The sequence below is a fragment of the Ischnura elegans genome, chromosome X (genome assembly GCF_921293095.1).
Source record: "Ischnura elegans chromosome X, ioIscEleg1.1, whole genome shotgun sequence".
Classification (NCBI taxonomy): domain Eukaryota; kingdom Metazoa; phylum Arthropoda; class Insecta; order Odonata; family Coenagrionidae; genus Ischnura; species Ischnura elegans.
Genome location: NC_060259.1, coordinates 110,903,744 through 110,920,009, shown reverse-complemented (window position 1 = coordinate 110,920,009; position 16,266 = coordinate 110,903,744). Strand labels below are relative to the sequence as shown.

General features: G+C 37.5%; 1 protein-coding gene across 2 annotated transcripts in view; it reads left to right on the top strand.

Annotated features, from left to right (window-relative positions):
• LOC124170827 (ligand of Numb protein X 2-like) overlaps nt 1-16,266 on the top strand; it is a 101,831-nt gene that overhangs the window by 72,352 nt on the left and 13,213 nt on the right. Inside the window, exons 4-8 of one of the 2 annotated variants that reach the window (XM_046549809.1) lie at nt 61-163; nt 3,412-3,620; nt 7,387-7,734; nt 8,443-8,565; nt 9,384-9,571. In XM_046549809.1, the coding sequence (XP_046405765.1) occupies nt 61-163; nt 3,412-3,620; nt 7,387-7,734; nt 8,443-8,565; nt 9,384-9,571 (971 nt within the window). The remainder of the gene's footprint in view (nt 1-60; nt 164-3,411; nt 3,621-7,386; nt 7,735-8,442; nt 8,566-9,383; nt 9,572-16,266) is intronic. The other variant, XM_046549810.1, reaches the window with a different exon arrangement.

Below are 16,266 nucleotides of genomic sequence, written 5' to 3'. Positions count from 1 at the left end.
TTCAACATGAATATGACATAAAATGTATTTGCTCAATTCAAATGGGATAATTTTTTTCAGGCTTGCCAATCCCTTAGGAAAATTACCCCTGTCCTTCGATTAGGGGTGTACAGGGAAAAAGTGGAAGCCTATAATACTCGCTCATCTGGAATGTACATCGAAGGTAATCATCCTCTCTTAAAATTTTTGTACATAGTATATGCCATTTGATACCCCTCAATTGCCAAATTTCGGATTCTAACCCAAAATTTGCTTGCTCTATTTTTTTCTAGCCAAAGCAATACCGGTGTTCTACGATTTTTTTCATATTCAGTATTATTTCATTCTGTTACGTTAATTATTATTTCCAGTTTCCTTCATCCTTTATCTCATTGCATCGATTATGAGTGAAAATTTCGGTACAATTGTTTATTTATGCATTGTATTTTACATTTTTCACAGGCGTGCGAAGACAATGAAAAATATAGGAAATCTGCGTAAATTTTTTTAATAAAATAATGGAAATTTGCATCTTCCAAAACAGGAGAGGGGAATCTTAAAATGTATAGACTGGTCATAAAATGAATGCAATGAATTTTGACTCTGCAGATATGAGGCTGTGGATGCGATCCGATTTTTTTGCGAGAGGCTCGAGGGTCAGAGGCCGGATGTGTCGATTGGGCGGCCGCCATTTGCGAGAAAACCCTGAGGAATTCGTGAAAAGAGGGAAAACTATATCGATTGGCACGCTGTCGTTGCGCTTACGGCTCACGATGATTCCCAATACTTAGGTCGGATGCAGGATCAAGTCTGGAGGGGGAGGGAGTGTGTTCTCTCAGTGTGTGCCGAGACATCTCCAGGCACATGCATTCTCCTGAAAAAGAGGAATTCAAGTTTAATTCCTCTTTTTCAGGAGAATAATTCCTTTTTTAAGAGAGGAGATTTGGATATTGGGTTTCTGTGGTGCCTTTTGGCCCGGGCTCAAATCCCGGCGGTGGCAGAGATTTTCCATGGACGACCCAATCCCTGCATGAATGCATTGTAGAGTACAGCTATTCCCAAGGACAGCTCTTCGTCCAACAGGTGGGACACAAGGTCGTAATCCCCTGGGCGACTTAAATAAAGAGCACGCTCTTTCTGGCGCCGGGTTTCCCTCCACTCTTCCTTCCACTAATGTACAAATGACCTGTGCTGTCGGTCGCCTCTATATACCTCCCTGCCTACGGAATCCTGCGAGATGCTGAAGCTGTCTCTTCATACTCAATTCTGACTGTGGGTGGGATGGTCGCCTTTCAACATACACCTATTTAGGTAACTTAGCATTTTCCGTCGGGGGATTTGTCCTTCTTGCCACCTCCTATTTCCCGATATTTGATATTCTTAAATAGAGATGTAACCGTGTATCGATAGAATTTGCCTCTCCTATTTATGCTTCTCATGACCTGTGGCAGCTTTGAAATCCATTATTGTCACCAATTAGGCATGATTTCCTAGTTTTGGATAGGCCGTTGAAATTAATCATTTTCGGGATAAAATCTTTTCTAAATAATAGTGGGCGATCATTTGGACCTAAGATATACATTTTTTTGAAATCGGGTAAAATTAGCAAATGCCGCGGGAGCCCTAAAGTTTAGAATATTGTAATATTTGGGGGGAATTTGCAAACAAAAACCTAAAGAGAAGCAACGATTCCAATATTTTTCTGAATTATAACGATGAAATTTTAAGTTTTAAATTATTTAAAAAAAATTATGTGGCTTTTAACTGTGTGAGAATGGTCAACAAATTTTAACTGTAGCCAGCCCGATTACTATCCTAAATTTCTGAGTATGGTATCACCTCACACTTTGTCCACTGAAACCCGAATTTGCGGTATGTTAGATATTTTTTCCAACATTATACCGTTAAAATGATCCAATGATCCTTTGGGAGTAAAGCAATCCCCAATACATTGTTTATTCTGATGCAAATACAAGTTAGGGCGAAACACACGACATTAGGTAATAAATTTTAACTTTCTCACTGCCTTAAAATTTATGAACGATCAACTCCGCAAAAAGCCATGTCTCTTTCGTCTCTTTTGGCATGCAAGGATCTACGTGCCAAAATAAACGTAAGGCATATTTTGAGTTACAATTGCATACAGAGAGCCTAAAATACTGCTACAACAAACATAGCATATATGCAGTCGAGAGAATTTTCCTTGAAGGAATTAGGAAAAACTGAGATCAATTAAAGGTTTTGTTCCATAAAACGTAAAATAATATATAAATTTCATTTTGCTCTATATTTTATAATTTTTCTTGACTCTTTCCGACAGCTGAGTAGGCTATTTCCTCTGGCTATAAGGCATATGGTATCCTTAACATCTGGCGATAATTAACAAGTACTAGGTATGAACTCGACTAACAATTCAATTCAGTCGAAAGACTGTAGGATAGGCGAGTAGCTGGCCTTCACTCGGAACCCGATAGTATCTTCAGTCGTGTTAGATATGGCACAGCCTTTCCTTCCTATACACCATATGATCTCAAAGAACGCTGAAATTACGGAAAATCACCGTCAAGAAACTTTCCAATGAAAATTGCAGCCTTTGAAGTATTATACAGAGCGAGGAGTTTTTGGCACTCATTTCTCTATCAAAAGCCATGCTAAAATTTGATCGCTGAAATAATATTTGATTTGTTGTGTACCCTGCATCCAAAGGACAAAATGTGAAGTGATGACACTAGCCTTTTGGGTGCTACACGACTTGCCTACACTCTTAATTTGTTGATCATTCTCACAGACCATAATATTCATAAAATTAGCTTTAATTTTGCTAATAAAATGCAGATCCATAATGTGCTTTATTCATTCATTATTGGTAATTGCGCAGTTTTAAGACTACTTCTGAACGTGTCTTTTTTCTAAAAACCACTTGAATGTCACAAAATTTTAAACTGTCAAGCTTCGGCGGCATTATTATATTATGGCATTATATTATGCGATTTTGAAAAAGAAATTGAGTCGGAGGCCCTAATGTTAGTACATTGGAAAAATGAGAACCCAAAAAAATGTAACTTTTTGGAAAACCTTAATCCTCATTCAAAGTTGGCCGTAAAAGTGAAAGCCAAGAATTTTAACGTCTCATTTTTTACAATTTTTTTTATCTAGAGAATTTCACCATATTATTGAATACGTATTTTGAGTTTGCAGCCCAAAATAGAGATGTTGAAGCTATCCCTATCGGAAAATTTCACTTTCCTTCGTGCATGTAGGTCAATGCATCTTTGCGTGCAACTCATGACCTTGCATGGTGAAATTGCATGCTTTTCATGCCCCTGTGTCACTCTCCCTAAAGCTTGTGTGTTCAGCGTAACCGTAGTTTAGCCAATAAGCCTTTGCTTAACCATATTTCTTACGTCTATTTCAAACGAATCATTCTTGCAGAAATACACACAGTTCAGGTAGATGGAAACTCTGGAGGAGCCACGGGTATTAGAATATGTGACTCGTTGTTAGACGAACCTGCCTTATTCATTGCTGAAGTGACGGACCCAAAGCTTCTTCCTCTCGTGCAACCGTATGACCGAGTTCTCTCAATAAATGGACAAGATTCATGTGATATCAGCGCTCAACTTGCGACTCAAAGAATCCAGGTATGCCATAAAGTTTTATCATAATTATAAACATTTATAATTCAAAATTTATTTTAGCTAGATTAAAATTTGGTTGTGCCGCATGAATTTTGATGATGCATGCACATGTGTAATGAAAATAAACCCGAACTGTCGACGAAATATTTCAAAAGCATATTTTCAATTTAATATAAATATATTTTATATAATTCAGATAACATCGTGGTATTTTCTATCTTCTCTATGCCTAGAGTGTGGACTACATTTTTAGTAAAATGTCCCTTTCCTTAAGTTTTCACCATTTGCGAATGTGCTTCATTTAAACATAATTACTAATCGCTGGAAATCACAGAGCAAACTATGGACTGCGTTTTTGTTCATGTACGTCAATAAATCTCGTTTTTAACTCTTTCACTTACTTGAAGTCAGATGAAATAATAGATGTTTAGGCGCTGTTTTATGTAAAAATTTTCCAAGTATCTAGCATGTATGGAGTTCTCGTGCATGTGCAACTCGCATTTATAAAAGTTGAACAGACGCATCCCCAACTATACTCATGTAATTATGGAATTTCCCACATTTACAGCCTCCTCCGTATCTTCCTTGAAAGAGCAAAGAATGTTGGAAAAATATTCGAGGGGAAAGTGCTCCTCCCTTTTGTTTGAGAGGGACATTTGAAGAGAAGATCGATTGCTCCACTTTCGCGACTGATATTTACTTTTTGGAAATGTTTCTACTCAATCGGAGAATAAGATCAAGTCTGACTTCATAACTATTTTAATCAAATATTGAAAGATGTGGTAATCAATACTGGTAGACTGGTGATATTAATGACTGCACTTGTAAATAAGTAAAAGATTCGAGAGAACAGCGCTTTTCCTAACCTAAAGAAAACCTAAAGGTAACTTTTGAGAAACTCCTCGTTAACTCCTCCACGTCTACGATTTTCAGTGCGACCAGTTGTGCCCTTTTTCATTATAATCATCTGAGTTTTTGTGATTTACTATTTTGCCCTGAGATTTTAGATGAAGAAGTTCCCTACATTTTTTAGCACAAGTATTCATCACTTACACACCAACAATAATCGTGACGTTTGCTTTATTGCTAAAATCCGATGGTACATGTGCGCTGTTTTGTTAATGGTGATCCACCCTGGCTTTCATGCGGCACAGAGCAGCTCTTCTTGTCCTTTGCGTCGAGGATGATGCATGCTGTATGCTTTGCTCAACGTCTGGCGCTGGAGTCTGCAAATGAGCATATGAGTCATGAAGTAGGATTCATAGCGACACTTGCCAATACCGATACCCTTCATCCCCTGGGTCACGTCAGTGTGGCAATATTCTTCAGTATTCTGATATTTTCATACTTTTAAACTAGTAGCGTCTTTATGATGTGATTTCAAGGTGTATCAAGGATTGTGTGGGGATACAATCCTGAGACCGGGTATACAAATCCAAGACTATTTTGCTCCGGAGCTCGGGTAGGGGTTTAGGGAAGGGACTAAGAAAGGGAAAATCCAGACACATATCCTAGATGACACATTCCTACTATCAGCCAATGTTGCGGTATCGCACTTTTCTTTGAAAGCTTCATCATCCGCTCTGTATATTTTACCCGAAACGTCTTTATAAAGTAACAACACTTCCCATTTGCTGCTACAACGTCTTATTCTCTCTTAATTTTAGGTTTCTCAAATCAAAATGCATTCATTGAAACAATTTTATTTAATTTTGGATTTTTAAAAGCTAATATAATCAATCGATTTCAATATTTCTCTGAGAGTTATCCCATGTTAAATACAGCCGCAGATAATCTTTGATTTGCACTAACGGAGCATTAGTAATATTTGACTGTACCTGAGAACAGGCCCTACGACAGCTGATGCAAAAGCTCAATTTATAGTGCAAAGAACTTAAGCAGAGAAATATGATGAAGAATTTCAGCCAAATTAGTGTAAAACCTTTCCCAGCGAAAACAAAATAACCCCGTATTCCGGCTCGCAGTCGAACTACGAGAATGTCAGGTGTGAGAGCAGCAAATCCCCTTAATCCTCGTGGCCACAATCGGTTCCACTTTAAGTCCCCGCACCTGCCTCCAGCAATTGCCCCAATATTTCACCCCATATTCTTCACTCCTCCTCCCACCCCTATGCCCCCCACCATTTGCATTCTCTCCCGATGAACTCCTTGATAGAATTTTCCATCAATCGCATTTCTATCCAAGAGATGGCTCGCGAGACGAGCACTATTTCGCTGGAAAATCATTTCATGTCTAAAATTATTGTAGTTGATCAAACATAATTAAGAATATCGCATAAATTATCAGTCTGTGTCAATTTTAATCGGCATAAACCTTGCCAAGAGTCGTTTTTCGAGCGTCTTTTTTATGCAGCAAAGCATAACGGAAACTTCAAATTTTGATGCTGAGCTTCAAGTTATTTTTTTACTCATATTAATTTTGAAAAACTATAAAGTTTATTAATAAATATAAATCCACTGTACTAAAAACCAACCAGACGCCCAAGACTGGGGCATTGGCTACGAGACGTTTGGCTAGTTTGACTGTTGAAATTGCCAACTTAGAATTGCCAATAGATTTTGCTTTCCATACTTCACAGGGTTTATTAGTTCATTTGTCATCATAGTTAGTCAATCACTCTCAGATAGGTTTGATGCAGCCGAACTCATTTATACTACCAGCCATTTTTTCACACGCACTTCTCATTAACTTCACTATTACCTGTTCCTAATATATTATCCGAAGCCTTCCTGTGCCATTCTTCCCGTTCGCTTCTCCGACAAATGTTCGCTATTTTCATAAGATGTGCCCATGAATACAGAGTCTTCATGAGTACATCTTACCTATGGTGTGGGCAATAGGGACTCCCGTCTTTTCCTTAGGTTTGATAGATTGTCTCTCAGATTTCTAGCGTTGAAAAATGCATCGACAAACAGCAACGATATATTATTCGATGCTGATGGTGTAATTAGACTTAAAGACTCAAAACTAAAATAAATTACTGTGACAATAATGCCTCTTGTCTCCCTATATCTGAAGACGTACTCATTGCTCACTCATCCGATCAGTATGGCCGTTGTCAATTTTCTGTAGCATCACATATTGAATGCGAAAATTCTTGATTTCTCTGCGGCTGTTATCGACACACTTCTGTGCGTCCATGCCTGAAGTCAAATTTTTCTCTAGTATACCTCTGAGAAAGGATAACGGGTTGACTTTAATCTCAACAGGTGGCTGAGCACGAGAAAATATCCTAACGCTGTCGCGCACTCTGATCTGGCAAGCTGAATAACGTGGGTTCTGGTCTTTTGAAATGTTTACGTCTTTCGATGTTCTCGTCTGTTAATTTTTACCATGAGTTTATAGGCATTGCTCCTCAATTACCCTAAGGTGACGTTACTGCCGGCTGTAATTAAAAATCTAGGTGAATCATAGCGTCAACATTCTTCATTAATCCATTCATTGAAAAAATCATTCGATGCACAAACAACTATGTATCCCATTTTGGATAAAATAATGTGAAGCAGAGACATAGTTTACATATTTAGCATCCAATTATATTTTCATTTAGGATATTTTTATTAATGTAGACTATTTTCACCAATTTTACATTTCCGTCTCATGGAAATTGGTAAATGGTATTTATCAATGCTTCAAGTTTAGAAGAAAATCATTTTATATACAAATTATGCACCTATTTACTTCTTATTTCTAATCCTTAAGTATTCCATCACAATGAAAAATTGAATCTACGCCATTCATCTTTCAGGAAGGAAGGAGTGTGACTTTGGTGGTTTCAAGAAAACGATTGGATACAGAAGATATTTTTGATGTGAAATCTAAAAATAAATCTGGTGATACTTTTTTTAGTAAAGAGGAGACCTTTAAAAAATACAGCGAAGGACTAAAATATAGTGGCAGTGGTGATGCTAAGAAGACTTCTCATCCTAAACTGACGCCATCTCATTCAGCGCTTTCATATGAATATTCGAAGAACCATAATCTTTTAGCGTTGAAAAATGTACCGACAAACAACAACGATATATTATTTGACGCTGATGGTGTAATTAAACTTGAAGACTCAAACCTAAAACAAAGGACTGTGATAATAAAAAAGGTGAGATATTTTTAAATAAATGTTGACTGATATTTTTGAGGCATAAAATTAGAGAGACTCAGTCATCGTGTGGATTTCACTGTTGCATCACATGGCTGTTCTGTTATTAGAAAATAAAACTGATTTGGTTCCTTTTTTATTACGAAAAATAAAATAATTTGTAGAGATAACCCAAAGATCGGATTAAAAATTAAATGCCGCTTAAAATGCGTGGGAATATCTGAATCAAAATCTTACTGCGTTCAAAGATGTTATAATATTTGTTGGTGCACAATGTACACAAAATCATTCATTATTTTATTTATAAAAAGTAAGAAACAAATTCATTGCCTCTTCATTTTCTACAGTGTATTCTTGCAGAATTTCAAGTAACGAGCAATGGTTTTTATCATTCCTCGGCTTCACCTGCACATGTAAATACGAAGCATTCTTTATTGCTAATTAAATATATACGGCATTGCTAATTTTTGCAGCGAGTATCCATAAACGGAAACCTTCTATTTCTCTCGAGGAGTTTAGCTTTGAAGCCAATGCTAAGTCCTATGCCTCTCTACCGATTCAAGCCGTTTTTGATAAATATTTTTGACTTTTTCCCTCCCATGGTCTCCTATGTTTTGTCAAATAATGGAGTAAGCGGCATTATAAATTCATCAATCATGAACTGGCCGTGATTGAGCATTGCATTTCCTTCTGATTTCCGCAATACAGGGTGTGAACGAGAGTCTGGGCATGAGGATTGGCGGTGGCATGGGGAGCAGCGAAGGCAATATCCCAATTTATATCGCCAACATTCACCCGCAAGGATGTGTCGGCAGGACGCAAGAGATCTTGGTGAGTATTTGTTCAACCCTCGTGTATAAAAAATTGGTTTCCAGTTCGAGTCATACGGTAAAATTGTTGAATTGGCCCCCGTATTACAGCGTCAGCAGACGATAATATTGAATTATCAGCCTATTTTTTTCATTTTCGATATTTTGAGATTTTATTTCCTAATAGCGTATCATTGAGCAACATTTTCCCTAAAAAATGAACAAAAGGTGGTTTTCAGTCTGTTTCGAGGACATAGAACAATTTGACACGATCTATAAGCAGAGTTCTGAGTATATTCCTTAACTCTAATTTCTTACTTAATAATTTTATTTAAGATTCACCCCTTTTTATTGTTTTTTACTTTTATTGCTCACTGGTTTTTATCCATAAGGCGAGCATATGCTCCACCATTTTCGAAATAAATGGCTTTTCAAATAATATAGTGCGTTCCAAATAAGGCGGAGTCCATTTGCAAATTATTATTGTGTAATTGAGTTGTAGTCTGATGGTGGGATGGTGCCGAACTGTAGCATACAAGTTGAACCAAAATACTGCATGCACTCTATTTCCTCAATACATTTCATTGAATTTTGTGTACAAGTTCCACTATTCATTGCACTCACGCAACGCTGTAACGGTGTCTTTGTCATCGAAAAAGGAAGTTATTGCTGTATCCTTGATTTCATTTTCCCCTCCACCAGGGTGTTTCCAATGTAATTAGGTCAACGAGGTGGATTCTCACTTTTCGTTTACTCAATTTCTAATGATAGCATAATTTTTAGAACTACTGTGTAGTATAAGCAGCAAAAAATGTCAATGTTTGAAATACTTTTTTTCAGAAAGGAGATATTCTGCTCAGTGTTTGTGATACGAGTTTGATTGGGCTGACTCATGGCCAGGCTGTAGCTACTCTTAAGGCAACTGTTGAGATGGACCAGGTTAAGTTAACTATACTGGAAGGCCCGGAAACATCATTAGGATCATTCAACTTTATACCATCGTGGCTATACTGGCAAAATCTGCCCACGTATGTATGCTTGAAGCTTATTTCCTTGTCATATGAAGTCACCCTACAGGTGTAAATTTCATATGTGATGGCTTATGTGTATCATATCTCAGTTTCTCGTTATTAATTCCACGGTTCAATAATGACACAATGATCACGTTTTCGTAAAGACACATTTTTTTACGCGATTATTTGTTATGTTTAACGTTCTTGTTTACTAATTCACTTAGAGATGTTACAGAAATGATTTGGAGCCCTTATATATTGGAAAGACAAAGAAGTATCTATTAGCTCTTAGAGATTCTTGAAAGTAATTTTTTGGATTAAGTGATTTTGTTCCAGCGATCCATTTTTGCTAAATAAGTTTTACGATAGAATTTTAAAAGTAGTTTTAAAAATGTTGATACCTAGACTGTATAAATTAATAGCAAGGTTCCAGTGAACTGCATTCACCAGGATACGTGAACCCAGAATGTTTGCCTACAGGATTTAATTATTAAATAGTGCAATCCCACCGCATAATGTGGAAAATATGTTGTAATATTGTTCTAGCATCTCCCCTCCATGTGCTTGTTGGAACATTAGTGTTTCTGTGGAGCACTGAGGTATTTCTTACAATGCCTCTGACACTACGAAAATAGAGGATGTAGTGGTGTCTAAGAAATACCTCAGTTTAACCTCCGATACTTATTTATAAATCCTATATCATGAAATATTTGCAATCCATTGCATACATATATTTCTCGAATACCCTTGCGTCACGTGGATGATGCTATTTTCTCTAATAAAAACAGCTCTAATGTGCTTTAAACAGCTTTTCATCCCTCCTTCTCCCTCCTTTCCTTTCTCCCCTCCATAACCACGTGACCAGAACGGCTCTGAGTAGTTTCACTTCAGCGTGCTGAGCACGGCGAGGCCGCCCTCACAATGGCCGCCATCACTCTTCTACTGATAGTTGCAGCGACATATGCCGTTGCGAAAATATCTTTTCGTGACATCACGTCTTGTCATCTGGGTATATGTCCATTAGTTTTAGTGGTCCTTCCACACAAGCCAGATGTTGTTTGCGCGTCTTAGTCTGAGCGTTTTCTGTAAATTCCTTGGAACCTTCAGTTTTTTCGAATTCGATCTCATTAATTAAACCGAATTCGATTTAGTTAATCTTTGCCAATTATTAAGAAATGAAACTAATTGTGTTCTTTATTTTATCAGCGAATGAGAAAGTTAAATGATATACTAATAGATGGAGGAGCATCCAAAATATGTATTAATAATTAATAACAATTTCTTATATACTTTACAATTAATTGAAATCATTAATTTTTGGAAACATAAACCTCATGGTTTTGATGCGGAAAGTCGAAGTGTGTTCAGCCCAAACGATGAATAAGAGGATGCGTTGAAGGGAGACGCATTCGGAAAGACGAGCGACTTGCCCAATGTGAAGGAGATTGTTTCTTAACGATATTTCAGAGTCAAAATTGATTTTGGTAATTCTAATATTGAGCCTTAAATCTTTAGGGCATACAATTTTTCAAATCGGAGAACTATCTGTAGATCGCATGTGCAGCGTCAAAGAGCGGCGCACAGTGGTCCCAAATCGAAAAAAGCTGGCCAATATTAATTACGCTGTTTTTTTACGTATATATTTCATATAAACAATTATATCCATAATTTTTGATCCGCTAATTCTGAATTTTTAACTATTTTCTATGCATTTGAAATACTTTTATTGCTATTTCACATATTGTTTAAAGAATTAAAAACTCAAGACAGCCAATGCAATTTGAGATTTTTTCCGCGATAGTAGATACAAATGATGCATCTTGTAAAACTGAATTAGAAATTTAAAAGCATAGATTTAATGAATTCCACTGTTTATTTTTGGAAAATGTTTTAACTTTGAATCTTTGAATTAATGGCGAATGAACCAAGAGAACATTTTCAAATTTTCCATATGCTTTATTGTATTTCATACTAATTTAATGGTATTTGGAGTTTATATTGTAAGAATATGATAATTATTATTGTACTGCATTAATTATGTAGATATTATAATAACTAATTATAATAAAGTACTCGGGCCTATACTATAATAAAGGGCCAAGGGATTTGGAAGCACTTTTAAACTGGGTCCTTTCTTTCACAATTTTCAATGAAGGCATAAATACAAGTATTTAAGTGTCGTAAACGATATTCCATAATTCCTATGCACTCAAGTTAGACGCCAAATCTAATGCTATGATTGCAAAGAGCTCTTTTCTCGGAGGGGATTCAAATTACCGGGCACATCATTGGCTACGATAATTTTAATGAGATTTTCCATTGAATTGAATAATGCCCATAAATATTGGATTTTCTGGAGCGCTACCACGCGCCAGCCCGGCCTCCGCCCGCATCAGCGCATTGCATCATTGTAGTTAAATCAATGCTGAGGTCAGGGTAGCAAACAGTAGCAAAAATTTTCTTCTCTGCTACGCTGCATATACTATCACCTTTGTATTCATGTAAAAGACACTGCGACGGAAAGTGATGCCTAAACGGTATTGTACATTTTATTTGAAAAATTTACTCTTATACGGTAATGTTTATATTTATAGGTGAAAATGTTTTTTGGCAAAATATATATTGCGAAAAGTTTTTCCCCCACGAAACTGAACATCTTCGAAGTCGTCCGGTTTTACGCAGCTGTCATTTTTACGCTGAATGCTCCATGTTTGACAGGTCCCTGTAGCCGCTCTCATCAACGAAAATTTCACCTTGTAGACCATATCCTGTAGAATCCGAATACAACATTCTAAAACTCCTTACCCCTTAGCTTCGAAAAAATGACTTTTGGCCAGTTTTTTCGATTTGGGAGCGCTATGCGGCGCCCACGTCGTTGGATCCGGCTTCCCCAGTAGTCTTCCAGAGTAAGTACCATGGTGTCGTCGGCATTAATCCAACGAATAAGTTGCTCATCTATTTAAAATAAATTCCCTCGTGATAGCTTTTTTTGTTTGATTTTCTTCTCCTGTAATTTCGGTATATTTGTCAGGGATATTTTAAAAATTATCCTAAGTACGTTCACGATTAATTTTAAAAGCGTGTATAATACAAGTATGGCAATTAATTATGACATTCTTTCCTATGATGAGAAAATATTCTGGTGTCAAGTAATTCTGGATATATTAAAATGACTGGTCTTCTAGATAGAGAGGGATTTCCCACGCAGATTGAGAAAAAATTCCGTGTCACTATCCATTTATTCACACCTGACAAGAGCTCATGATTTCCCGTACCCTTAATTTCAGCCTAATGCTTCAATATCGTGGTCACCTGATTGAAGATGACATGTACTATTACCATTTCAAGCATTTGTTATGCCACTCACTTTGCAAAACTTTATGTGCCACTTAAAATAGTTCAATTTACTCCATTTTCCAGGTAAAATCACGTATCAAGAGTGTGTTGTGTTGTGGTGTGAAATGAAAAAAGCATATCTTATCCTTTGAGCTGAACCATATGCGAGCATGTTCTCTCTGATCAAAACTAACTCGCCTCTCTCAGGTCCATGAATCTATGTCCACCACCACCTCTTCTGTTGGAAGTGCCTTGTCATGTCACCTCATCTCCTTTCAGGGCTCTCCCTCACTAGCCGCTCGCTGTGCCCCTTCGCCCTCGCCGTCTCTTGACGTCGTCACGGGACAAGTGAGGAGAAAGTATTCTGCCGACACTTAATCAGATTCAGCATCCAATATTTTATAGCTAGTCTGCTCGTTTCCCGAAATGCTTTCTAACTATGTTTTGATCAGATTGAATTGAGCAAAGTCAGTGAGCCTGAGATACGATTCTTCTGTCCTCTCCATTCTAGTCTGGAATTTCAAAGGTACACGCAGGTGCTGAGACTTACTTGCTCAATCTTTTATTCCATTTTGTATAGTTGCTTTTTTACCCTTATGCCATGTCAATATGCTTGCTTTGATATCACCCACGCTAGCACTATATATATTAAAGTTATTTTCATCTCCATGAATCTCCTTTGATGAATCAGTTGCCCTCTGTCATGGGTTAGGTATATGCATTCTCTCTTACCTATTAATTACTTTTTTAGTCTCTAATTATTAATTTTTATGTGGAAAGCTTTTATTTGTTTTGGATCTATACGTCATTTGTTTTCTTTTTTATGGCATTTTAGAGTCGTTTAAGCATGGTTGGCTACAAATTATCCGTGTTTGTGTTTACTTCTGAGCGTAGTAGGTATAGTATAGCTCAAAAGTCCAAATTGACCAATTTCAGTAGGAATAGCTGGAAAGAGGAATTTCAATTGAGGAATAAAATCTTTCCTCAGTTGAAATTACTACTTTGTTATTATTTTTGTTGTTGTGAAATGTGATTTAGGACAGCTTAGAATAGAACATTCTTATGCCAATTTTGAAGGACTAGGCTGCTAGGCTACGTATAGAAAGTTTTCAATAATTTTTCTGACCTCATTTGTGCATTTACACTTTGCTATTGAACGAGTACAGTAACATTTAAAGTGAAAAAACTGGGCCATGAATTGTGTTAACCCCATGAAAACATATTTACAAGACTTTTTAGATAAATGAAGGAAATTATTCGCATAATTGTGATTGAGAACAACATATTGATTGATGACTTGATTTTCTCCCAAGCTCCTTTCCTCAACTCTTTCAGCCTGCGAGTTTTTCCTCCCGTCAAATAACCCCACTGGCACTTCAGCCCTCAATATCTGGTCGTTTTCACTGCTTCGGGCTTATTTCCTTCGTATTTTGATGTCTTATATCTTGTAAATCACCGTTGGACTTTAAAATACTTGTACTTTTGGAGGTTACTTTTTTGGAAAAGTTTTGGGATTTTCTCTTATTCCTGAAGTACTGGTATCTCTAGTTAGCCGAGAACTATTTCATCGCAGTTTGAAGTTCGAAACCACTGAGGCATGAGGCATTCTCTCCAATTCACTATTGCTTCACCAACTCTCGAGTTGACTGGAGGTTGGAAATAAACGGGCCATATAAGTTTGAAAATGAAATGTTTTCAGAACTTCATGAAGCACATCAGTTCAGGCTGAGAAAAAATTTCAAAAACTTTGTTCGACTGTTCCCGGACTGACTGAAGCATATTAATGAACTCCGCGAGAAATTTTAAAGAGCTGCGCAATAAAAAACGAGCTTTTTCAAACAGAATTCAAAGTTTTATGTTTTTACAGTCTTGGAGGAAAACTATGTCACGTAATCTTCTTCTATTCCAGACCGCAAAAATGTAAACATGAGTAATTCCACTGTAACTCGACCAGGAGGGTGTTTTCCTATTGGGCCATCGACTTCGATCAAATTTGACAAATCGTCTTCATTTGACTAGATTTCAAAGGCCCATTGTAGTTTTTGTAATATACCCAACGGTTTACAGGATATTGAAATTTTGTAAAATTGGGATTTAACGAAGCCCTCTTCGCATTGTACAATCGTTTTCAAAAGTATGTAGACACCCAGGAGTCCCACTTAACTGAGGGGGCCGGGTCGGTGAAAACTTGAGAGGTTGGCACATAAAGCGACCTGCATCCCGCACTCGTATGCCACCAAGAGCCAACGAGGACGGAGGTGGGTGCGACCTAGCTACCGAACCTGGAGTCAAACTTCAGGAGCAGAAGCCCAATCAGAATTGAGATTAGCGGATGGTACAGGTATGTACTGAGGTAACTCACGCCCACGCTCACGTTGGGCTGGTTAGTCCACACTCACCAGCCCAACGTGAGCGTGGACCATCCGCTAATCTTGATTCTGATTGGGCTTCTGCTCCTGGAGTTTGACTCCAGGTTTGGTAGCTAGGTCGCATCCACCTCCGTCCTCGTTGGCTCTTGGTGGCATACGAGTGCGGGATGCAGGTCGCTTTAAGCGCCAATCTCACAAGTTTTCACCGACCCGGCCCCCTCAGTTGAGTGGGACTCTTGGGTTCCTACATAATTGTGAAAACTATAGTACGTCTTACTGTATCTCCGGAAAGAAGGAAAATTTAAAAGCATGCAATATCCATTTTTGAATTCTTGAATTAAAAAATATTTTATGAATATGTGTTATGAAATATAAACAATTTAATATTGCTTATAACAAATTTAAACTTTTAAATCTATTTTTTGATCATGTAGCTGCCCCTTTGATTTTCCTCTTTGCATCCTCCTTTTCCACTCATACTCTTCATTAAGTTCTGAGAAACTTACTGAATGATATGATGTAACCAGATACTTACAAAAGCTGTTATCTTTCTTCGTAAAGAGGCGCTTTGTCGCCATTGAACCTGATGATGATGTTAACTTTGTGGAGTCTTTGGGATGAGGCGCTGTTCGACCACCCGATGGTCGCCCATATGCTCTTCATACTCGAGTTTTTTTCTCATGGCGTGCATTTAGCCTCCATAACCCTTTCATCACCTAAACTCATCCATTCCTGCCACCTGTCACCATGAAATCCACATGAGTCAGGGAGATCCCTTTCGATTGAGGTAATTTTCGTCGTATGTTGTGCACTGATACATTTTCCGTCTTTGATCTCTCATTTCTGGCTCATGCGATTCTCTTTTCGAAATTTTGCAGGTAATGATTGACCGAAGTAATGCCTTTGAACCATTTAGTTCCATTTCCTGCTAACCACATTTCGATTAAATGAGGGAAGACACCAAAGATAATGCTACCTGTTATCAATTGCAATGAGTTTCAAGAG